General features: G+C 37.0%; 1 protein-coding gene across 4 annotated transcripts in view; it reads left to right on the top strand.

The window, feature by feature from the left end:
• Window positions 1–26389, top strand: part of RFX7 (regulatory factor X7) — a 170599-nt gene that overhangs the window by 81417 nt on the left and 62793 nt on the right. For all 4 annotated transcript variants that reach the window (XR_004057279.1, XM_030930413.1, XM_030930415.1 and 1 more), the window contains exon 3: window positions 306–339. Coding sequence is in view for 3 of the 4 variants with exons in the window: in XM_030930413.1 (XP_030786273.1) it covers window positions 306–339 (34 nt within the window). In the remaining variant the exon portion in view is untranslated. The remainder of the gene's footprint in view (window positions 1–305; window positions 340–26389) is intronic.

The following is a 26389-nucleotide window of genomic DNA, read 5'->3' as shown; positions in this document are numbered from 1 at the left end:
AAGCTCTGTGCCATACTTGTAAATATAGTAATAAATCTGCACTTATATACAATTAAAAATTTAATTGTTTATTCAAAACAAACTTAGGAAATATTTTGACCATGCTTTAAGATTAAATTTAGTAAAGTGAATGGGAAATAGATTTTTGTTTTGCTTTGTGAAAAACACAGTTTTAGGCTACAATCCCAGGAAGCTGTATTTATTTTTTCATAGTAAGAAAGACTAAATTACCACGTCTTTTTGAGAATATTGCAGATAGTTAATAAACTTTTCATTTTACTAACCTGACTTTCTCTTTCTTTTAGCAAAACTGTACAATCTAAAGTGGACTGCATTTTGGTAAGTGAAATAACTAATCTTAAAGTTCTTTTCCAATAAGGTTTTTACCATGATATAAAATATACAGTTTTGTAGTAAATATTGATTTTAAATATAATCTAACTCCAGTGAATAAAATTTGATATTTTAATTACAGCCCCTTCAAGTGAATTGTTTATAAGCTACCTAGATACTTTCCTGTATCTCATCAATAATAAAATCACAATCTGAGGTTAATTACATGTTTTTGAATCTTAACTGGCTCTTACTGAAAGATTGCTTAAACAAACAAACTGGATATTTATTTTTCTATTCTAATTACTCTAAGAATTTGTTTAGAGAAAAGTTTTTGAAGATGTTTAATGGGTTAGTTTTGTTGAGATAGCGTATTTTTCATGTTTTTATTGGCATCCTGTAGGAATTAAGCCATAATAATCGTTTAAGTTTAGATTCTACTTACTAGAACTGTAAAAATTTGTTTTCAAAAACAGCTTTTAAGATGCTTAGTGGATTAGTTTTTGTTAGGTTGCCAGCTTTTAAGATTTGAAGCCACAATAATAGGTTAAATTTAGATCGTGTTAGTATAGTAGTAGTTTTTTAGGTCTTCTTTTAAACGTGTGAAGGAAGGAGCATTGCAGCTACTGGGACATCTGGAATACTGCTGATTTCTTTCATAAAATCTCTACTGAAAGGATACCCTCTAGGCTTTAGAATATACGAAGGCTCTGTACTGTTAGATTCCCCAAATTGTCAGTATAGTTAGTTCTCTTTCCCTACTTGTGAGTTGGGAAGTTCTCTTACCCAAGTTTGGGTCTTGCTTATAAGCTAACCTGACTATGTTGTTGTTGGTGGTGGTGGTGGTGGTCTGTTTCAGTGTCTGGTGCTGAAATAGTAAGATGTCTTATTAGCTTATATTATTATTAGCTTATTATCCTCTAGGTAGCTGAATACATAGGAATAGTTTATAGGAGAAGAGGAAATTTAACCACTTCTCTTCACTTTTCTAACCTAATAGCTAGCTAAAAGAGGACTTTGTGGAAGTGTTTTTCTTTTTCCTTTCACTTACTCTTCTTTTTGGTGTGTGTGTGTGTGTGTGTGTGTGTGTGTGTGTGTGTGTGTGGTTTTTTGGTTTTTGAGAGTTTTTTTTTTTTTTTCTCTTACAATAACCGTCTGAAGTAGGTAATCTTGTTACCTCTCTTTTACAAATGAAAACACCAATGCTCTGGCATTTCATTCAAAAAATTATTAAAATTATTGAACATCTCTGTCTGCCAGTTTTACTCACAAGGAATACAAAACAGAAAAGACATATTCCATGTCCTTAAGAAATTTAGTCTGTTATAGAGAGATATATTCAAGAGTACTCTTAAGACCTAGAAAAGTGGTGACTGGGGATGGAGGGGGTAACACATTGCCACCAACCCCCAGAGCATTTCCTCTGTCTTCCAACTCTTAAGAGTCTCGTTTATGTGTCATTCTGTAATTATTTCATTATTACCATATACTAAACCCTGTTCTTGATACCATAGTACAGTGGTAAGCAAGACAGACACAGTTCTTGTCTATTTATGGCTACCCACTTTCTTTGCAATACTTGAGATAACTTTGGAGGATTACTCACTTTTTTCTCTTCATTAAGAAGAGGCAGAAGACTGGTATAAATTATAAAATATGACATTCATAAAATACTAAATAAGAACAAAACTCTTTTTAAAGTCTTTTAAAGGTTCAGAAGTGTTTATATTTTAGTGTAAGTTTTAGAATATATGTAAATTTTTACTCAGTAATTTAAAAATACTGTGTTAGGTCCTGGACATATAGTGATAAACAGGATACTAAGATCTCTCCTGTCATGATCCTTTTATTTTATTGGGTGAGGTAGACATTAAACAAGTGAGCAAATAATTAAGCATTACAATTCAGATAACGATAAATGATACTCCACAATTTTTAAAAGGGAAAGGGAGGCAAGCGATGGTGGGTAAGGTAACCTCAGATAGGGTGGCCAGGAAAAGCTTCTCTGAGGAGATGACATTTGAGTGCCAACCTGAGTAGTAAGAAGCCAGCCTTGAGTCATGATCTCCTGGTGACACACACGAGGTAGAAGGAACAGTAGGTACAAAAAATCTGAAGCTGGGAATGAGTTTGGGGTATTTCAAGAATGTAGAATTCCAGTGTGCTGGAACTTATGGAAGGAAGTAGAGAATGATAGAAAAGTTCAAGCAGGGAGTAGTTCATGTATTACATATTTAGTCATGGCAAGTAGTATCCTACGTGCATGGAAAGCTGATTAGAGGATTTTATACAGAAAATAGTGCAATCTAGTTTTGTTTTTTGTTTTTGTTTTTAATACTCTGGCTGTTGTTGGAACAGTGGATTGTGTGTAGGGTGTGGGGGGGGGATATGAGTAGAAGCAGGAAAACTAGTTAGGCTATTGCAGAAGTCCAGTAGATAATTCAAGGCTCTTGCTCAGATGATAGTAATGGAAGATTTTTTTTTTTTTTTAAGTAGAGGGGTTTAAGGAATTTTTGGATATAAAATTAGTAGGTCTTACTTGCTGATAGATTTGATGTGGAGGGGAAACAGAGGAATCAAGGATGATCCCTTTCAGTCTAAAGCATTTCTTCTAGTATTTATTTTACCACAGGTTTGTGTGTAATGAATTTTCTTAGTCTGTGTTGATCTATGAATGTCTTTATTTTGCCTTCTGTTTTAAAAGATAGTTTTGCTGGAAATAGAATGTCTGGTTTACAGTTTTGTTTGCTTGTTTTTTCTTTGATTGTTTTGAATATGCTATTCCATTGCCTTTTGGACATCAGCCATTAATTATATTAATGTCTTCCTGTACTTAAGTTTTCCTTTGTTGGTATTAAGATTTATCTTAGATTCATTCTGTCATTCATTCACTTCTCCTGTCTCTCTGACTTTTAACAGTTTGACTATGTATATAGTGGATCACTTTATGTTTGTCCTACTTGGGCTTTGTTGAGCTCACATAGATTAGTTAGATTTGGGATGTTTTCAGCCATTATCTTTCCATATACTTTTTCAGCCCCTTGATTCTCTCCTCCCCTTCTAAAATGCCCATTTCACATATGTTGAAATGATTGATATTACTATTCTCTTCTCTCTGAAGCTCTATTTACTTTTTTCTCTGATTACCTTTGTCTGTGGTCTAGTTTCTCTATTAAGATTTTCTGTTGTCTGACCCACTGTCATTGTGTTTTTCTTTGTGTGTTTAAACACAGGCTGCCTCATCCTAGCAACACTACTATTCTAACCATGTGGGATAGGTCATGGTAGCAGCCATAAGCAAGAATAATAAAGATTATCTCAGTTACTACTACCTAAAGTTCAGTAGTCATTAATGACTAAACACTTCCCAATATGTTGTTTGCCTGTAGTTGGTTTCGAGGGCCTAGTTTCTGACCATTTTGTGTCATTTTATAGTTGTTTGTAGGGAGGATTGACCAACCTCTTTACTTCCTTTTCCAGATATCTCAATTTTCTCATAAAGATTTTATTATGTTTTCTTCTAGAAGTTTTATAGTCGTAGTTTTTCTTTTAGATGTTTGAACCATTTTGTGTTAAATTTGTGTTTGCTTTAAATTGAACTTCAAGTATTATTTTTTATAATATGGATGGATATCCAGTTGTCCAGCACCATTTATTGAAGTCTACCCCTCCCCAGTCACCTCCTATATCAAAAATCATTTTATGTGGGTCTTTTTCTAGACTCTTATTTTCCATTGATTGCTGTGTCTGCCTTTACGACATCACTACACTGTCTTGTTCACTGTGCTTTATAGAAAGTCTTGATATCAGATAATATGAATGGTTCATATTTTTTTGGCATTTCCATAACAATTCCAGAGTTACTTTGTCAATTTTTACTTTTAAAAAAAGTTGTACTTGGATTTTTATTGGGATTACATCGAATTTATAGATCAATTTGGGGACAATTGATGTCTTATTAACAAATTTTAATTCATGAGCTTGGTGTATCTCCATTTCGGTTGGTTCTTCTATAATATCTTTCAGTGTGTTTTGTTATTTTCTGTGTATAGGTTTTGTACACATTTTATTAAAACTAAAGTTTTTAAATGCTACTAAGTGTGGCATTTAAAAATTTCTGTTATCCATTGTTTTATTGCTAATAGTTATAGTTATCTAGTAACCTTCAAACTTGCTAAATTCACCTATTAAATCTAGTAGCTTTGATGTAGCCTTTAAGATTTTCTGCCCACTCAATCATATTATCTATGAATAAAAATAATTTTAATTTCTTCTTAATTTATATGCCAACTTATTTTTCTCACCTTATTATACTGCTAGGACCTCTGGGACATAGATGAATAGAAATGTGAGAGTGAATTTCCTTGCCTTGTTCCTGATCTTAAGGAAAAAAACAGTGATTCATTCACCATATAATACGAAGTTAACGTTAGCTTGTTCATGGACACTCTTCATCAGGTTAAACATGTTACTTTCTGTTTCTATTTTTCTAAGAGTGTTTTTTTTTTTTTTTTTTTTTTAATCATAGTTACATGTGGATTCTTTTTTTTGGACCGAGTCTGGCTCTGTCACCAGGCGGGAGTGCAGTGGCGCTATCTCAGCTCACTGCAACCTCCATCTCCCAGGTTCAAGCGATTCTCCTTCCTCAGCCTCCCAAGTAGCTGGGACTACAGGCGTGCGCCACCATGTCCAGCTAATTTTTGTATTTTTAGTAGAGATAGGGTTTCACCATGTTAGCCAGGATGGTCTTGATCTCTTCACCTCATGGTCCCCCCCTCCTTGGCCTCCCAAAGTGCTTTGAGATGGAATTACAGGCATGAGCAACCATGCCCAGCCACATGCAGATTTTTATCAAACAATTTTTCTGTACTTACTAATAGTTTCTGTTTCTATATTATCACATTTCCTATTCTTTTCCACTGAACTATCTAATCTGTTATAAATCCCATCCAACAAATTTTCTCTTCTAGATCTTATATTTTTTCAGTTCTAGAAATTCAACTTTTTTTTTTTTTTGAGGCAGAGTTTCACTTTTGTTGACCAGGCTGGAGTGCAGTGGCACAATCTTAGCTCACTGTAACCTCCGCCTCTTGAGTTCAAGTGATTCTCCTGCCTCAGCCTCCCAAGTAGCAGGGATGACAGGCACTCGCCACTATGGCCGGCTAATTTTTGTATTTTTAGTAGAGACGGGGTTTCACCATGTTGGCCAGGCTGGTCTTGGACTCATGACCTCAGGTGATCCGCCCACCTCAGCCTCCTAAAGTTGCTGGGATTACAGGTGTGAGCCTTCGCTCCTGGCCTGAAATTCCTTTTTTTTTTTTAAGTTCTTTTTTATATCCTCCATTTTATTTCTGTCTTAAATACCTGTCCTAAATTCCTTGACTGCTAATTGTAGTATCTCTATCATTTGTTTCTCTATCATTTTCTCTGTCATTTTTTTTTTTTTTTTTTTTTTTGAGATGGAGTTTCACTCTTGTTGCCCAGGCTGCAATGCATTTCATGACCTCAGCTCACTACAACCTCTGCCACCTGGGTTCAAGTGATTCTCCTGCCTCAGCCTCTGGAGTAGCCTCCAGAGTAGCTGAGATTACAGGTACTCACCACCACTCCTGGCTAATTTTTTGTAGTTTTAGTAGAGATGGGGTTTCACCATGTTGGCCAGGCTGGTCTCGAACTCCTGACCTCAGGTAATCCACCCGCCTGGCTTCCCAAACTGTTGGGATTACAGGCATGAGCCACTGTGTCCTTCCTTTGGTCCATTTTATTTACTGATTTTCATTGCAATTATAGGTCATAATTTTCTGCTTCTTTGCATATCTAATAATTTTTAATTTAGTGCTGAACACTGATTTTTATGGTTTTTGAGCATTTGAGTTTTCTTCTCTTCCTTTAAAGTGTATTGAAGTTTGCCCTTCTTTTCCTTTAAAGTGTATTGAAGTTTGTTTCAGCAGAACTGGAACATGTGTCAGCCCCCTGTAGATCCCTGGTAGCTCTTTGCCCAGTCTTTTGGAGTTTTTATCTACATATATACAGTTTAGTTTTCAGCTATAGATTCCAAATTCCAAATCTACATAGAGATTTGTGTAAATTTTGAAGCTATTTCTTTATCTTTCTTCCATATGGTTCTTTGCCACCTCAAACACTAACCTCCTTCTCTTTAGCTCTGCAGTGCTGCCTCGCTTTGCTTAAGTTGCTCCTTTCTGCACCACAGTCGTCTTCAGATAGAATAGTCTCATTTGTTTTTTTCTCTCACAGGTGTAACAGTCTGTGCTTTTTGTTGTCCACTTTCTGAAAACACTTGTTTCCTATATTTTGTTCACATTTTGCGATGGTGGCGCTGGGAGAGTTGCTGCAGTATCAGGTACTCCACTGCGGCCACATGGCAGCAGTCTACTAACAGCTATTTTAAGGATTCAATAAAATATATAGGCCCCTTTACACCCTCTGTTTCTTTAGTGATTTATTTTCCACTATTCTCCACTAAACCTGTTTCAGACTTCTTTAGCTCAAGCTACTAAACTCACCTCTTCTTTTCTTGCTGCCAGTAAATGATCTTGCCTTCTACTTCTCTGAGAAAATAGGAAGTTGCCTTGTGGTACTCCACCAAATTAATACTATTTCTTGTCCCTAACTTAATACTTGCTCAATTCTATACCAGTTCTTGTCTTCCTTCCCTTATCTCTCAACAGAAGAGTTGTCCTTCTGCCTGTCTGAATGCTGATCTCCCTCTGCCTACCCTCTAGGTCCCATCCATTCCTATCTCAGAATTCATGTCATGATTCATTCTCTTTCTCGTACTTCTTTATTTTTTTATTTTCTACTAGTCTATTCTCATGAATAAATGCTTAATTTTACCCCATCTTTAAAATAGAAATCCTTCCTGAAACCCACAATCTTTCTGTAGCTACCACTGTATCTTCTTCCTTTTGAAAGAAGAAAGTCAAAGTTTAGCCAAAGTGTTGATTGAACTTGGTCTCATGCCTCACCTTCCATGCAGTTTTGAACCCCAGTAACAAAAATCTTCTAATACCACACCTCTGAAACCTTTTTTTTTTTTTTTTTTTTTTTTTGAGACGGAGTCTCGCTCTGTCGCCCAGGCTGGAGTGCAGTGGCGGGATCTCAGCTCACTGCAAGCTCCGCCTCCCGGGTTCACGCCATTCTCCTGCCTGGGCTTCTTAAGTAGCTGGGACTACAGGCGCCCGCCACCTCGCCCAGCTAGTTTTTTGTATTTCTTCAGTAGAGACAAGGTTTCACCATGTTAGCCAGGATGGTCTCGATCTCCTGACCTCGTGATCCGCCCGTCTCAGCCTCCCAAAGTGCTGGGATTACAGGCGTGAGCCACCGCACCCGGCGTGAAACTTTTATAAAGGATACCGTGACCCCTTACTGCTGAATATCATAGGTAATATCAGTCCCAAATGATAGCCCTTTTTCAGTTCACTCTGTTAACCATTTCCATACACACACTACTGCCTCATCCTCCCAGTTGGGTACATTCCCATTTTTAAAATTCTTTAAGATGCCATACTATCCTGGTTTTCCTGTTACATTTTAGGCCTTTCCTTCTCACACCCTTCAAGGGCGTCTGTTGCTTTGTAGTTTGTCTGTATTTGTCCAAAATAATCTCATCTACTTTGATGGTTTCAATTAATCTCATCATACCGATGACTCCTAATTATATGTCCCCATCCTAAGCTCTAGGCCCATATAATCCAACTGTATATCAGCTGATCAGTTTTACCTGAATGTCACATAGGTACTTCAAACTCAACTTTTCCAGAGCCAAACTCATATCATACTCCCAATTCTACTATCTGTATTTGTCTCCTATTGCTGCTGTAACAAATTAACATATGTTTAGAGGCTGCATAAAATAACACAAATTGATTATTTTAGAGTTCTGTGGGCCAGCAATCTGACATGGGTCTCACGGGGATAAAACTAAGTTGTTAGCAGTGCCATGGGTTTTTTGTTTTATTTTTTTCTGGAGACCCTAGGGAAGAATATGTTTCCTTGCCTTTTTAAGCTTCTAGTAGCTGCATCTTCAAAGCCATTAATGACTGCTTGAGCCTTTTTACATTGCATCACTCTGACAGGGCTCTTTATTGTAGTCAAATCTCTTTCAGCCTCACTCTTATCAGGATACCTGAATATACCATTGATCCTACTCAGAGAAGCCAAGATAATCTCCCCATCCTAAGGTCCTTAATTTGGTCCTATGCCATGCAAATTTCCAGGGGTTCAAAGATAGGACATGAACATTTCTGGGGTCATTATTCTATCTATCATACTGTCTTAGTGAATGGTACTCACTCATCTAACCTAAAAATCTAGAAGTCAGTCTTGACTCTTCCTCAGCCTACTTTACAACTAGTCAGTCACCAGATCCTATCAGTTCTGACTCCTTGGTTGCTCTGTTTTTGTGTATTCTTACTGCTACTGAATTAATCCAGATCATAATTATTTGAGATACTGCAACTCTTTTTCTGCTTCTAGTCTGTCCACATTCGTTCTCCACACTATCATCACAGTCGTCTTATAAAGTTCTGTTTATTTCACACCTTTGCTTAAAACCTTTCATTGGCTCCCCATTGCTCTGCCTTATGGCATAGAAGATTCTTCATACTAAGACCTCACCTTTTTTGTCTAACCTCATCTTTCTCCACTCTCCTCACAGCCTATCAGCAAGCTGTGGAGTAGAAGAAAATATTTACTCCCTCAATCTGTAAGAGCATTATCCATGGAACTTTCTTTGGTGGTAGAAATGTTTTATATTATATATGCAGTGTTCAGTATGGTAATCAGTAGCCATGTGTGGCTACTGAATACTTGAAATGTGGTTAGTGTGACTGAGGAATTGAACTTTTGTTTAATTTTAATGAATTTGGAATTAAATAGCCACATGTGGCTAGTGGTAATGATTTGGAAACACAGATCTCGAACAGTGGTTCTCAACCAGAGGCAATATTTGCCCTCTACGCCCCCAGGGGACATTTGACAATATATGGAGACATTTTGGGTTTTCACACTTGGTGAGTTCTACCGGTGTCAGATGGGTAGAGGCCAAGGATGCTGTTTCAGCATCCTCCAAAACAGGATGTCCCCCACCCCCAAAACAGACTTATCAGCCCAAAATGTCAGAGTGCTGAGGGTTGAGAAACTCTAATCTTGACTGTTCCTTCTTTTTTTGTAATACGTACTTATATGTTAGGATTCATCTTAGATATCAACCCCTCTGGAAAGCCTTCTATGATTTCTCAGGTCTGAATTTTATATTTTCTGTTCCATGATATCCTGTGCTTACCCTTATTTGCGTGATACAGTAACCTTTATGGTAGTTATAATTGGCATTTTTATTTGGTCTTGGCTTCTTGAGTATAGGAACATATGCATTGGAATATACCCAGAGGCACATGAACGTGATCAATATTTGTTGAATGTACGAATGAGTATAAACTAATGAATCAATCATTAAACATATTGCAGTTTAAAATAGGAGTGTTGCCACCTTAAAATTATACCTTTTAGAGAAAATACACTTATAAAATATTTGGAAATAGTTTTGGGAGTCACTCCTGGTTTGCCAGTAAGTAAAGATAACTCGTTCCTTTAGAAGGGAAGAACTTTTGTTTTTCTGTTTCTGTCATTCTTCCCTTTGCTCCTGCTCTACTCAGTTTAGTATGCCCCTTCCTTCCATACTCACCTGTTAAGAGATGACCAATCCGATCCACCCCCACTCTCATCCCCAGAGTGCTCATGAGGAACTAAAACTTTATTGCATAAATGCAGGAAGAATTTAAGCAGGTGAAGTGGGACAAATAGACTAGAAACTGAAGAAAAAAAAAACTGACTAGCGGTATAGCAGAGTGGCTCAGAGCTGAGCCTATAGCTTTTCTGAATTCCCATAATTCTAACCTAACTTAGGTGGGTATAAAGAAGGATATTAGTACCTCTTCCACTAAGTTGTCATATATATTAAATGAGATAATTAGTATAAATATAGCGCATAGCACATAAGCACACACGGCAGCTTTAGTTGAAGGTGTTATATGTGCAAATTCATAATGTGGATCAAATTGACTTAATTTCCATAAATGTATGTTTCTAAGTCTAAACATTAGTCAAGGATTACATTTTATGTTCATCATCACAGAACTTACTGTTTAAAAATAAATGCTCACCATATGGAATTACTGAGGGTAGAGTATTGAAGTTCTTAAACATAGCGGGTGGAAGATGGAGAAAGTTTGGAATCACCTGGCTAAAGCCATCCAAGAAACTGGAAGGTGCTTACTGTAGAACACTTCATGCTCCCTCCCTCTTCAGGCCTTTGTAGGTGCTACTAACTTAACCAGCAGTGCTCTTCTTGAGTTTCTTCACTTACCTAAGTTCTACTCCTTTTGTTGCACTAACTCAGAAGTTACCTTTTTCAGAAATCTTTATCTACTAGGGCTATGTGTTTATCTGCAGATAATAGAAAATCCTAACTGTAGAATGAAACAACTGGTGGCTTAAAGTAGTAAGAATTTGTGTCACCAAATAAGAAGTCCAAAGTTAGGCATTCAAGAGTATTGCAATAACTGCAATGCAACCAGAGTGCTAGTCTCTTTTTTATTTGCTATGTTATCTTTTGTTCTGTCACATCACTGATGGCCTACTCTACCACTATGCCTTTAGTCCAAAGACTAAGGCAGGAAAAAGTGAAGAAGGGCAAACAGGCTTTCTTCTAGGGAAGCCATCTTTTTATTCAGGACACCTCCTTATATTCAGGAAAACCACTTTTGGAACTTCAACCTCCAGAGTAATGTCACATGGCTACCACTACCTGCAAGGGGAACTAGGACGTATTTTGTTTTCTAGTCTAAACCAGAGGAAGAAAAAGAATGTGGTGGTTAGCAACATATGTAGCATGAGACAACCTATTAGTCATGCTGTCCAGTGTTAAGGGCGCCAGCTTTCTTGTACTCTGTGTGTATCCCTTTCAAAGCTATTACCATGTAGTATGCTATTGCCAGCTTCATTTGTTTTCTTCTCCAAAAATAAGTTTTGGAAGTAAGGGCTGGGTCTTATCTCTCTATATCCCTAGTACTTTAACACTGTCTTTTCATGGAAGACACTCAGTAAATATTTACTGGTTATTTACAAACAGTGATTATCAAAAAGTAAGTAAATATGCACATAATATCCCCTAAACAAAGTTTTATTGTTATTGTTAGTATTTATTAATTACCATGTGGCAGACAAAGGCTTCACATGTTTTATCATTCAGTCCTCATAATTTGCCTGTGAGGTTAATGTGTCATCATTGCCATTTTACAGATGAAGAAACAGACTCAGACAAGTTTAAGTAATTTATCTAAGGTTTTAAAACTTACTTATTGGTAGAGTTAGACATTTAATTCAGATAATCTGACTTCAGATCCCAGACTTTTAAAAACTATGCTATATCATTCTTTACAGATTTTCTCAAGTATGAGTTTATAATCAAGAAAATGTTCCTTAATTTTCCAAATAGAAAGTAATCTGAAATGAAAAATTAAAAACTGGCCTGATCTTACTGAATTTTGGTAACCAATAATTGTAAATGCAGTCTGTTTTTATAAGCAGGTTGTCTGAATGCCATTTTAAAAACTTACAGTGTGCTCTCTAAAGTAAAATAGCTAAAATAATGTTAGATATTTAAATTGATTCCAGTTGTGAAGACAATATGAAATGTACTAGAAGTGAAAAATATGAAGTATCTTTTCTAGTTTTCAAGCTATGAAAAATTTTGTCTGTTGATCAGTAAAGACAAATGAAAATATTTGTAGTAGCATAAATATGAATAGATTTTTTGTTAATGTTTTAATGTTTTTGCAGTGAAAATGTAATTTTTAACAATAACCAGCGTATCTTAAACTAAATTTCTTACCTGAGTTGTAACACTTTTAGATGTATAATGTCATAATACACTTGTAAAACTGATCCAGTTACATTTTTCATAGTTTAATAGTCAAGGTAACATTTTACCCTTGATATATCTGACACCCGAGCATTACTAGCTAAACCCAGCTGAGTGTAAAAGTTTCTCAGTCTATATTACTGAGTCCCCTTATTTTACTTCAGTTACGTTAGACTACCTGAGAGGTATAGTAGGGACTAAAATGTAAGAGAAATAACCTTTTTTTCCCTGGAGACATCATCTCACTCTGTCACCCAGGCTGGTGTGCAGTGCCTTGATCATAGCTCAGTGCAGCCTCAAATTCCTGGGCTCAATTCGAGTGATCCTTCTGCCTCAGCCTCCTGAGAAACTGGGACTATAGGTGCACGCCACCAAACCTGGCAAAAAAAAAAAATTTGTTTTTTGTATGGATGAGGCTTCATTATGTTGCCAAGGCTGGTCTTGAATCAACTCCTAGCCTCAAGTGATCCTCCTGCCTCAGCCTCCCATGAGAAATAATTCTTAATATTTGGTGTACAAAAGGCGTAGTCTGCTGAGAGTCAACCAAAGGAGGATGGGAAATAGTAGTCCAGTATTTCCCAAAATAATGCTCCTTGGAGTAGCAATTTCATAAACTAGGAATATGTTATGCAAAAGGTTCCATAACCAGGCATGGTAGCTGTTGCCCCAGCTACTCAGGCTGGGAGGATTGCTTGAGGTCAGGAGTTCCAGACTGCAGGAGCTACAATTGTGTCGCCACAGTACAGTCTGGGCGACAGAGCAAGACCCCATCTCTTTAAACCAAAAAAAAAGGTTCCGTAGTCAAGTATGTTTATGAACTCAATTAAAAGATGTCTTAAATGCTGTATCAGCTGCTACATGTCATCAACCTTATGTGTGCAATATGTTCCAAAAATTTTTCCCTCTGAATTCCTCTTCACCCTTTTCCTCATACAACTTCTCATGAAACTGGCGTTAGGAAACATAATATTTATGAAATAGTAAGGTCTATAGGGCAAGTTTCTAGAGTAGAAAGAGAAATTACTTTTTACATACTATTCATAAATAACAGGATGTTGAGAATTTCCTGTTTATATTACTGCCTTCAGGTGTGTATACTAACAGGAAGCAATCTCCCAACTAATTCTAATGTTTGGGTCCCCTAAATTGACTAGTTTTGCTTTGGAGTTATTAGAAAAAATAAAGGTTAAGAGGGCTCTATATTTTGGTTCCCTTTAGCAAGGCTAATGTAAAATTAAGTAACATTTAGCTTGCCAGGAACTCAGCTGAAAACAAGAGAAAAATATTTCTATCTCATGGATTCAGTAATTCAACAGTAATCCTAGTAAGATTTTAGAAGTAAGAGTGGACAACCTGGGCTGGTTGCCGTGGCTCATGCCTATAAATCCAACATTTTCCGAGGCAGGAGGATCACTTGAGCCCAGGAATTTGAGACTAGCTTGAGCAATATAGGGAGATCCCATCGCTACAAAAAATACAAAATCAGCTGGGCATGATGGCATCAACATGTATTCTCAGGTACTTGGGAGGCTGAGGTGGGATTATCTCTTGAGCCCAGGAGGTCAAAGGCTGCATTGAGCCATTAACATGCCACTGCACTCCAGCCTGGGTTACAGAGTGAGACCCTGTCTCAAAAACAAACAAACAAAAAATCGGGTAGACAACCTTTGCTTACTTTTTTTTTTTTTTGAGACGGAGTCTCGCTCTGCCGCCCAGGCTGGAGTGCTGTGGCCAGATTTCAGCTCACTGCAAGCTCCGCCTCCTGGGTTCACGCCATTCTCCTGCCTCAGCCTCCCAAGTAGCTGGGACTACAGGCGCCCGCCACCTTGCCCGGCTAGTTTTTTGTATTTTTTGGTAGAGACGGGGTTTCACCGTGTTAGCCAGGATGGTCTCGATCTCCTGACCTCGTGATCCGCCCGTCTCGGTCTCCCAAAGTGCTGGGATTACAGGCTTGAGCCACCGCGCCCGGCCACCTTTGCTTACTTTTTCCCTATCACCTGGCTGCAGAGATCAAAGGCTTAAAACCAGGAATAAAACAGGTTGAGTATTTTAAGTTCATTCAAGTCTGTATTATATACCTTCCAGGAGAAGTGTACCATCTTATTTTCTAGGGCTCTCTAACGGGCCAGTGTTCTAAGAAAGCATTTTTATGTCTTGCCAGCTATTTCTAGGTTTAAAAAATGCAGTTAGCCTATATTTTTGGTGATTTAACATATCCTAATAAAGCATCTGCTTTACTGAGCATGCTATGCTTAGCACCTAGAAGGCCAAGTAAACTCACCTGGTCAGAAGTGGAACATGTCTAATGAGTTCCTTGTTGTCGGTAAGTATATGGCTTTCTGAGTTAAGTCAGCTCTACTAGGGTAGGGTTTATTCATGAGAACTGACAAAAGGAGGATTTTCTAGGACTACCCCTAGGAGAGAAAATTCAAAAAATGATGTGGGGTTACCAGAATACCTGTTGCTTCTGGAGGGTTAAAGGTATTGTCACTTTCTGAAACTAGGTAACAGATGCCATCATTCAGATAATTGTGTAGTGAGTCAGGTTCCTTCCAGGGGAGAAGTCTTAGTGATGTCCTTTTGCAAGGGAATATAGTAAAAAACTTGTAGTTGGTATATTTTAAGTTTTAAACACTGATTATATAATCCTTTAAAACAGGGGTCCCCCAGGTACTAGTTCGTGGCCTGTTAGGAACCAGGCCACACAGCAGTAAGTGAGCAGCGGGCGAGCAAGCATTACTGCCTGAGCTCCGCCTCCTGTCAGATCAGCAGCGGCATTAGATTCTCGTAGGAGCACAAACCCTATTGTGACCTGAGCATGCGAGGGATCTAGGTTATACGTGCCTTATGATAATCTAATGCCTAATGGTTTAAAATGGAACAGTTTCATCCCAAAACCATCCCCGTAATCCCCACCCCATCCATGGAAAAATTGTCTTCCGTGAAACTGGTCCCCGGTACCAAAAAGGTTGGGGACCATTGCTTCAAAAGACTTTTTCTCTCTACCTTCCATCTCTACTGGCACAGTGTTTATACTCCTGAGGCAAATGATCAAAATCAACAGCCTAAGCTGTGTTCTCTAAAAACTGTCCTACTTTAGTGAGCAGCAAAGCCTATTGTGAGATAAACCTTAAGAACTAACTTTCTGGGCACACTTGAGTTGTCCATTACAAAAATCTAAAACCTAAAAAAGAAAAAAAAAATCACAGCAGAGGTACTAACTACCCCATGTGAAAAATCCAATTTTAGCATAGTTAAAATCAGGCAAAGGAAGGCAGTGCAAGCAGTCTGTTGGTAGGAAGTCTGTTCATGTATCATGGTTATCTTTGTGGAATTTCAGTAGTACCTGAGTTCTCACCAGGATCCTATCTGGGACACCGCAATAGAGATTATTTCCCTGGGTATAACCTTCCTAGTCTCATCTCCATCTTGGCTTAATGGAATCTTATTGGTATGGCTTGCTTCGTATCTAAGTACTGTGTGTTTCACAGATCTTGGATTTTAAAACGTGATTGCTCAGATACAGCCTGGATGGTAATAACCAATAGGTCTGGTCCAGCAAATCAAGCATCTGGTGCTTATGGCCCGGGAAGGAATCAGCTACTGACCCTGTAGATGGACCAGAAGGGCTAAACTTGAGACCCACAGCTGGATCTGTTCCACAAAATTGTTTTGTTTGGCCCACACTGATGTTTTAAAAATTTTGGATTGGTTGCCATATTTTAGAATGAGGAAAGTTCACAGAAAAACTTAGGTGTTTGTTTTCTGTTTTCTCTTGAAAACAGGACATTGAGCCCTTGTTTCCACATGACAGCAGTTGAACCTAAGTAGTGGTTATTCTTTTTAAACATGACATGCACTCTTTAGTCCTCTCAGTCCCCACCATGCTTTTACCTCCTCAGATTTTTCTTACCTATGTTCTACTGTACTCATGTGCATTACCTGCCTGGCGTTTGAGTTTGTGGCTTTTGTGTTAGATTATTTGGGGGCAAGGTTATTATAAGAGCTATTCTTTGCAGGGTTGGGGACCCATAATAGTACATATGAGGATAGATAATGGGAAGAAAGCCTCTGTTTTTGTTTCTTAGTAATACGGAGTCTTTACTGTCAGTTCCTGCTTTAGCTGGCCATTACAACATCCAGTCAATAGAAAGCAAAAATAGTATATAACAAAAATAATGATAACTATTTTGAGTCTCTGCTATAGATCAGCCACTGTGTAAAACATGTGGCCTTCTCACTTTCCTGTGAGACTATCCTTGATGACTCTATTGTAGATGGTGGTTTAACATACCCTCCCAACACTTTTTCTTCATAGCGTTTATCATCATCATGTAACTGTTTTACTTTTAAATTTTATTGTCTGTCTTCCTGTTACTAAAATATAAGATAGTGCCTAGAGCATAGTAGGCACTTGATGCTAGATGAATATATAAATGAATAATCTTGTTTAATTTTTAAACTTTCCAAGTCTGTCCCATGGTTTAGTGTTTTAAATCAGAAGCCAGTTTTCTTCATGTACTTGCCGCTAAAGTGTTCTGAGAAACAGACCTACTATTAGAATGGGGCCTTCTAAGAGAGAGGACACACTCCCAGCAATAAATTTGAGTAGTTCACTCCAGCAGTAATTCTTAACAATTACTTTCCTGCCCTCCAGAGATGTATGCTGCATCTGTGAGGGGTTATGGGTGTGGAGTACGCCATTCCAAAAAATTTTCTTCTTCCCTTTATAGGAGAAAGCATGCTTTCTCACCTCAAATCCTTGCTTTAATGAATGCTAAATGGTTACCAAGGTCAACTCACCGACCCAGACTTGATCGAAACTAAAAATTTTGTTTGCAATATGTAATTAAAATATATCAAATAAATAAATAACAAAAATTAACCTATTATGGCTCAAAAAAGGCTCATGGGTAGAAGATCAGATTTATTTTGTTATACAGCACTGGAGTTACTGTTAGTAAGATTTATCTCAGAATCTTATTTTTTCTTTCTATTCACTTAGTGGAGAAGAAATGGGCAGTTTTCAAAATGAAGAGCATGTCTGTGCAGAATTTACTTAAGTGGGAAAATGTGGCAGTGGGGCCAGATTTAAATAGCTTGTTTGGTTTTGTTTAGTATCACAAAAAGAAATAATTTATATAAGGCCATGCCAAGTAAAGGATTTTGAACCTTTTACTCTTTCCTTTTTTTATATTAAACACTTGAGTTATTTTACCCTCCTTTAGTGTGTGAGAAAAACATATTTAATGTTTTTGTTTTTCTCTCCTGTTAGGGACTCCAGTGGACTAAATTGCCACTGAGGCACAAAAAAATGAGTTCTGGTAACTTTTGTGTTTCATAATTATGAACAGTGCCCTAACCATTGTCTGCTAGCTTTCAAATTTATTACATTGTCTCAAGAATAGGAAAAAATATGATGATAATTTCTCATCATTACCTGAAAGAAACGCCATTTTCCTTAATATGTTTGTATTCCAAGAATGACATAATACACAAAAGTTGCTCTGATGGAAACAAATGAATTCTTATAGTATTCTAATTTTTCTATCTTTGCATTTTAAGTCATTTCAGACTTGCAGAAAAGTAAACTCTAGGGGAGAAAAAAAGAAAAGATTACTAGGAACAGAGAAAACAGGCACTAAAGAATTGACTTTTCCTCTCAATGGCCTACCTCTTTGTTAAGGCTGTAGCTTTGTAATCTTGAAGAATCCAGTAGAAGTTCAGTTTTTTGAAAGCATCGTGGCAGCTGGACTGTCAACTACCATCATTTTTTTACATGCTGAAAAAAGTTAAAAACACAGTGACTAGAAAGATCTAAACCTTATCCTTCCTGCTGATACCTCCACCCATCCCCACCTGCTAGTAGAACCGTGGGATCTTTTCAAATAACACACAGAAACATTGGTAATAACCTTGCCTTCTCCTGAGTGACTCAGAGTGAATTTAGGGGAATGTTACATTGATGACCCTGTGATGGTCAGTTTTTATAGAATTTAACAATGGGAAGAAGTGTTCTTAAGATGGCTCTCATTTGAATTCTATTTCAAGGGGACTCAAATCTTTTGGCTTTGGTACCCTTTGGCTGTTTGAACCCTAGTTCCTACTATGAGTGTTTTAGCAGTATGCCCTTGTCTAAGCATTTCATTTGGTTCTTACTTTGGCACTTATGTAGCCAAAGATACTATGATACTATGGTACTTTCTACCGTGTTATTCATTATCTCAGTTTCAGAGATTCAGCTTCCTTTTTTACTATTAAGTTCTAAAAAATTCCTTGTGGTTGTGTTTCTTTCCTGGATTTATCTTTTGATTTATCATCAATTTATGAACTCAGTTTCTTAAAAGTATTAAACAGGCAAACATAAATAGCTAAGAAAACCAAAATATATTTTAAAGCACATGCATAAAAATTACCAGTTTAGATACAATGAATGTCCCTACTTTTTTCTGTTATAATGTAATCAATTCTTAATTTTATGTGCAGAAACTTCTCAATATTAAGCACAGAATCTACTTAGTAATATCTTACATGTCTATCTTGGAGTAAGAATTTGTCAGTGCCAATGTTGCAGCCCCTTGGGGCTTCTTAATATTGGAATTTCTCCAGGCTTGATTATAGTTGAGAGAAGTTGAAAGGAAATTTTTTTATTGTTTAGCTTGTTTTTAGATGGCAGTAAATTCTGTAGGTCATCTAACAGGATTAGGGAGACAAGCACTGTGAGAAACAAGTTTTGGGTTTTGCTGACATTTGCTTTTCAGCATTGCATCACTTTTCCTTAACTGTTCTCTAAGTACTGATGTCTTTCAAATTGACTCAGATCATATTCCTTATCTTTGAGCAGAATATTTTGAACAGAAAATTAAGCCATTTTCATTTATATACCCAATTCAGTAGGTTTATAAATAAAAGGGCAAATCCTCACAATAATACAAGTACAGTAAAAATTACTCTCCCCGTTTGATTTATATTTTCGAGAACTGAGAATAGAAAAACAATTTCCTCTTACACTGTTTATAGTAGGTAGCCCTTGAAAGAAAATCACTTATCCCTACCACCCCCAGTGGTCTTCATAACAAGTTAGGAAACTGAAAATTGCTGAAAACTAAGAATTCTAAGCAACAAGCATGGAAAATAGAGTCCTCATACCTGATCTTTTTCTCTGTCTTCCTTACTCAGTCCTGTGGAAGAACTGCTGAGGCCTAAGAAAATATAATATCTGGTATGTTGATTGTTTCTACAAATTTAAAGAGGCTATAGGATAAGCTTTATACTTTCTCCCTTTTGATCCTTCTGTCAGTGATGCTGGTGAAGAAGAGTCCTTTTAGAAACTCTTCCTGAATCAGTGTCGCCTGAGGGGGGAAAAATTAGAATTTTTTGTTTGGCATTTTGTTTTCAAAGCTTAAAAAAATCAAGGGCAGACAAATTCAAGCATAATAGTGTATTTATGTTCCCTCCATATATGGTAACTCAAGAAACAGTTAAACTTGATTATTTAGGTTTCTGGAATTTAAGCTGACTATTCCAAATACAAAGTTAAATTAAAATGTTAAAAAAAAAAAAAAAAAAAAAAACCTTTTACTGATACCAGTCTGAAAAGAAAAGTTTCATGGACTAATTATGGACATGATACCCTGATTGGTCATCTTCCACCAGAACTCAGTTATTGTCAAACTGGCCAGTATTTTGGAAGGTGTTTATAAGTCTCAACAAGCATTTCTGCTAATTCTGGAAATGATAATCCTCAGATACAATTTCAGCATCAAAGATTTGCGTGAAAGCTCCTCAGTGAAGTACTAATTGTTATGCTCTTTATAAGCATCAGCCCTTCCCCAGTTTTTTAACCTTGCTTAAAAAAACAAGACCAAACAGAGTAACACGAGAGGGAACATTGTCGTTACAGGAAACAAATCACTACAGATTTCAAACAAGGGAAATCACTATTTATTAACATTTGTGAAGTGTGGCTTAAACCTGATGCTTCACTTTTTCACAGTGGTCCCTAAAAACAGGAGCAGATCTCTCCATTTAGACTACTTTTAAACTGAATACTAAGCCAATGAATAATGAAAACATAGTTCCTTACCATCTGCTTAAAGGTCTTTAAGTTCTGGTAATAAGACATTCAAAACTCACTCTGGTTCTCTGCAGTCCATCTGGTATGTATTGACAGTTCAGAAACAGATGTCCTCAGCAAACAGGAACACCAAAAAATTAGTATTTGCAATATAGAATATTGTTTCAGGAATTTATCACAGAAGAGAAATGAAAAGTTACCCATTTTGTTCCCAGCCAAACCTGGGAAAAGTTATTTCTGATCTATTCTGCTTAGACTGATTATTTATTTCTCTCTAGTAGCACAACTGTTGTCAGAAATACTTACTAACTTCAATTTTGTGTCAACAGCTCAGGAAAAAATAGTTTCTGCCCTATTCTGCACTCGCCCTAAGGAAAGCCAGTACTTGTGTAACATAATCTTCAATGATGAGTGACCAAGTCTGATGGTCACATATAAAATCTGAAGGACCCTTGCTCTTGTGGTATTCCAACCAAGCTAGTGGAGATTACCAGGCTAAATAAGTCCTGAATTTCTTAAAGATGCCTTACCTACTCCCAAGTTCATTGAAGCCTTATTCACAATACCTAAGATACAGAAGCAACCTACGTGTCCATCATCAGATGAATGGATAAAGAAAATGTAGTTATATATACACAGTGAAGTAGTATTCAGCCTTAAAGTGGGGAAACTTCTGTTATTTACAACAACATGGACTAACCTGGAAGGCATTATGCTAAGTGAAATAAGCCAGGCACAGAAGAAAGACAAATACTGCATGATCTCACTTATATATGGAATCTAGAAAGGTTGAACTCATATACGTAGAGAGTAAAATGATGGTTACCAGAGACTGGGCAGTGGCAGGGAGGGATATGGGAAGGGGAGATATTGATCAAAGGGTAAACAGTTTCTGTTAGGAAGAATAAACTTTAGTGTCCAACAGAACGGTGTCTATTATAACAATAATGCATTGTATATTTCAGAATTGTGAAAATAGTTGTTTTTTGGGTTTTGGGGGTGGGTTGTTTTGTTTTGTTGAGACAGAGTCTCGTTCTGTTGCCCAGGCTGTGGCACAATCCTGGCTCACTGCAGCTTTGACCTCCCTGGGCTCAAACAGTTCTCCCACTTCAGCCTCCCAAGTAGCTGAGACAACAGGTATGCACCACCACACCAGCTAATTGTTGTACTTTTTGTAAAGATAGGATTTTGCCATGTTGCCCAGGGTGTAAGAGTAGATTATAAATGTTTTTGCTACATAAAAAATATGTGAGGTGATGGATTTATTAATTAGCCTGATTTAATTATTCCACATTGTAAATATATAGCAAGACATCACATTGAACCTCATAAATATTTACCATTAATATTTAACAATTAAAATTTAAAGGGCCAGGTGTGGTGGCTCATGCATGTAATCACAGCACTTTGGGAGGCTGAGGCAGGAGAATCACTTGAACCCAGGAGTTCGAGGCTGCAGTGATCTGTGATTGCACCACTGCACTCCAGCCTGGGCAACAGAGTGAGACACCTCCTATCTCTTTAAAAAAAAAAATTTTTTTTTTTACTTTAATGTTTTAAATGCCTTACTTTTTCACATTGAAGTTTCTATACTTGTTGATAGAATTTGAATTGTAAACTCTTCTGCCAAAGATCTGATTTTAAGCAATTACATATTTTTAAAATAGTAACATTTACGTAACAATACCTAAGCTTTATATCATAAAAATTATGAGCATTTTGTCGCTGTGTTTTATATTTTGAAACTGATATTCAGCTTAAAAAGCTTGCCTAATATTACAAACCTAATGAGTGGCAAATCTGGAACTCAGATCTGGGTCTTCTAATTCTATATCCTATACCTTACCCCACTATAGCTTACTGCTTGATATAGATATCAATTTCAAGTAACAGCTGCTTCATTCATCTATTTTATATATATGTCATATCCTTATTACAGATCTTATGTAATCTGGATTATTCTTTATTATTAATTTGTCAGTAGGAGACTTATTAACCTCAGATTTATAAAGCTTCATCAAAGCTACTTTTATTACTCTGCTAATCAGTTACTGGGTGATATTCTTATATGAAAAGTCTCTATGACATAAGTTCTAGAAGAGTCAGTTAATCATACATTTTGCTATATGACAGTCTTAAGGATAAATTGTTAGGTTTTTTCGAGGCCGGGTGCAGTGGCTCACACCTGTAATCCCAACACTTTGGGAAGCCAAGACGGGCAGATCATGAGGCCAGGAGTTTGAGACCAGCCTGACCAACATGGTGAAACCCCGTCTCTACTAAAACTACAAAAATTAGCTGGGCGTGGTGGCATGCACCTGTAATTCCAGCTACTCAGGAGGCTGAGGGAGGAGAATGCTTGAACTTGGGAGGCAGAGGCTGCAGTGAGCCAAGACCGTGCCACTGCACTCCAGCCTGGGCAAGAGAGCAAGACTCTGTCTCAAAAAAAAAAAAAAAAAAAAAAAAAGGTTTTTTCCTAAATTAAATACCAACTCAGAGAAAGACATTTTCATATGCTAAACATAAAAATGGCATTCTTTTTCACCTGTAATAAAGAATCCCATGATACAGATGTAGCATGAAAAATCAGTAGAGAAAATGTGAAATACTCAGTAAGTGCTACTGGGACAATTTTTAGTTAGGTCCCTACTTCATATCTTACAGAAAAATAAATTCCAGAGGAATTAGAGGCCCACACATGAAAAATGAAATTTTTTAACTTTAAAAAGAAAATATAGGATACTATCTTTATGACACTGAAATAGGGGAAAATTTCAAGAACAAAAGACCAAAAGCTCAAATTATGACTGAAAAGATTGATATATTTGACTGCCTGGAAATGACAAACTTCGACATCACAAGACTTCAAAAACAAAATGAATAGACAGGTTACAACTAGGAGAAGATATTAGCAGCACTTTAAACCAGTAGAGAATTAGTATCCAGACTGCCTGATATATATCCCCATATTTAGATGAGCAAAAGAAATGAATGGGCAGTTCCTTGAACAGTGTGGTTCTCCAAGTGTAATCCTTTGCCCAGCATTAGCAGCATCACCTAGGAGCTTGTTAGAAGTCCAGATTCTCAGGTCCCCACTTCAGACCTACTGATTCAGAAACTCTGGAAGTGGGGCCATGCAGTCTTTGTTTTAACAAGCTTACTATGTGATTCTGGTGCATATTAAAATTTTAGAGCTACTCTGTTAAACTCAAATGATAAATAATACGAAAAGATTCAGTCTCATCATCAATCAGAGAAGTATAAAACAATGAGATATCTTTTCATACCCATGAGATTAGCTAAACTTTAAAACTTAAGTTTTAACAAGAATGTGGAGAAACAAATTATAGTATTGCTATTAAGAACATAAATTTGTGTAAGTTTTAGAGAGCAATTAGAAAATACCCAATAAGGTTGACTATGTACATTCTTTGTTACCAGATACTTGTACTTTTAGGTTACATCCCTTAGGAAAAAACTCACACAAGGCCACAAGAGTCACAAATAAAGGATTTCCATTGCAGCACCATTTGAAATAGTGAAACTTTGCTATAACGTATTGTCTTATCAGTAGAGACATGAACAAACTGTGGTTTTGTTTCATAGAATACTATTTCTATATGCTGTTAAATAGATTAAGTCCAAGATCAGAAGCAAACATGGCAAAAGGTTAGCATCTTGTAAATGTGGACGTTGATGCATGCGTGCGCACATTCTCTACTGTTTGAAATACTTTGTAGTTTTAATTTTAAAAAATTAAATGAGGTATTAAAATATTAAGAGGGTTTCCATTTGGCTCAGTCTTATCTTTCAGGATTCTGCCTCAAAGATGGATAGAGTTTGAACAAACCAGGATCATTATAGTTGAGGGTCGTGACCAGACACTGGAAAACATTTTTTCAAAACAATCAGTAAATGCAGATTCATTGAAGATAAGCTGCATGCTTTCCTGAGTAAATGCTGTGACCCAAAGTAGAGGAACAGACTGGCATATTGCAGGATCGTGTGTAGTAAACTTATTAGAGCTGATTTTTTAACCAGTTTTTTGATTTTTTTAAAAGTAAAAGTTAACTGGAAGAGAGCATGAAGGCTGTATATTCTAAACTGGTGCTTATAAACTGTTTTTTAGCCCATACCCCATTCTGATAAATGTAATTATATTCTTGGTTAATATCATTTGAAATTCAAAGTAAGTTAATTATTCTGTTCTAAAAAATGAATGAATGAAAGCCTTTTTGATTATGGGGAGGAGACTTTTTCTTGTTTCCACGTTTTTTTAATATACTTTAAGTTCTGGGTTAAATGTGCAGAATGTGCAGTTTTGTTACATAGGTATGCATGTGCCCTGGTGCTTTGCTGTACCCATCAACCCGTCACCTACATTAGGTATTTCTCTTAATGTTATCCCTCCCCTAACACCCCACCCGCCGACAGGCCCCAGTGTGTGATGTTCCCCTCCCTGTGTCCATGTGTTCTTATTTTTCGACTCCCACTTATGAGTGGGAACATGCGGTGTTTGGTTTTCTGATCTTGTGATAGTTTGCTGAGAATGATGGTTTCCAGCTTCATCCATGTCCCTGCAAAGGACATGAACTTCTCCTTTTTTATGGCTGCATAGTATTCCATGGTGTATATGTGCCACATTTTCTTAATCCAGTCTATCATTGATGAACATTTGGGTTGGTTCCAAATCTTTGCTATTGTGAATAGTGCCGCAAGAAACATACATGTGCATGTGTCTTTATTGTAGAATGATTTATAATCCTTTGGGTATATGCCCAGTAATGGGATTGCTGGATCAAATGGTCTTTCTAGTTCTAGATTCTTAGGATCACAATACTGTCTTCTGCAATGGTTGAACTCATTTACACTCCCACAAACACTGTAAGAGTGTTCCTATTTTTCCACAACCTCTCCAGCATCTGTTTCCTGACTTTTTAATGATCACCATTCTAACTGCTGTGAGATGGTATCTTATTGTGGTTTTCATTTGCATTTCTCTAACGACCAGTGATGATGAGCATTTTTTCACATGTCTTGTGGCTGCATAAATGTCTTCTTTTGAGAAGTGTCTGTTCATACCCTTTGTCCATTTTTTGATGGGGTTGTTTTCTTCTTGTAAACTTGTTTAAGTTCTTTGTAGATTCTGGATATTAGTCCTTTGTCTGATGGATAGATTGCAAAAATCTTCTCCCATTCTATAGGTGGCCTGTTCACCCTGATGATAGTTTCTTTTGCTGTGCAGAAGCTCTTTAGTTTAATTAGGTCTCATTTGTCAATTTTGGCTTTTGTTGCCATTGCTTTTGGTGTTTTAGACATGAAGTCTTTGCCCATGCCTATGTCCTGAATGCTATTGCCCAGGTTTTCTTCTAGGATTTTTATGGTCCTAGGTCTTACGTTTAAGTCTTTGATCCATCTTGAGTTGATTTTTGTAAAAGGTGTAAGGAAGGGGTCCAGTTGCACTTTTCTGCATATGGCTAGGCAGTTTTCCCAGCACCATTTATTAAATAGGGAATCTTTTCCCCATTGCTTGTGTGTGTCAGGTTTGTCAAAGATCAGATGATTGTAGCTGTGTGGTGTTATTTCTGAGGCCTCTGTTCTGTTCCTTTGGTCTATATATTTGTTTTGGTACAAGTACTATGCTGTTTTGGTTACTGTAGCCTTGTAGGGTAGTTTGAAGTCAGGTAGCATGATGCCTCCAGCTTTGTTCTTCTTGCCCAGGATTGTCTTGGCTATGCGGGCTCTTTTTTGGTTCCATGTGTAGTTTCAAGTAGTTTTTTCCAATTCTGTGAAGAAAGTCAGTGGTAGCTTGATGGATATAATATTGAATCTATAAAATACTTTGGGCAGTATAGCCATTTTCACGATATTGATTCTTCCTATCCATGAGCATGTAATGTTTTTCCATTTGCTTGTGTCCTCTCTTATTTCCTTGAGCAGTGGTTTGTAGTTCTCCTTGAAGAAATCCTTCACATGCCTTGTAAGTTGTATTCCTAGGTATTTTATTCTCTTAATAGCGATTGTGAATGGGATTTCAC

Source organism: Rhinopithecus roxellana, chromosome 5 (genome assembly GCF_007565055.1).
Source record: "Rhinopithecus roxellana isolate Shanxi Qingling chromosome 5, ASM756505v1, whole genome shotgun sequence".
In the NCBI taxonomy this organism is placed as follows: domain Eukaryota; kingdom Metazoa; phylum Chordata; class Mammalia; order Primates; family Cercopithecidae; genus Rhinopithecus; species Rhinopithecus roxellana.
Note: the sequence above shows the minus strand (reverse complement) of the source record. Positions and strands in the feature narration are given on the sequence as shown.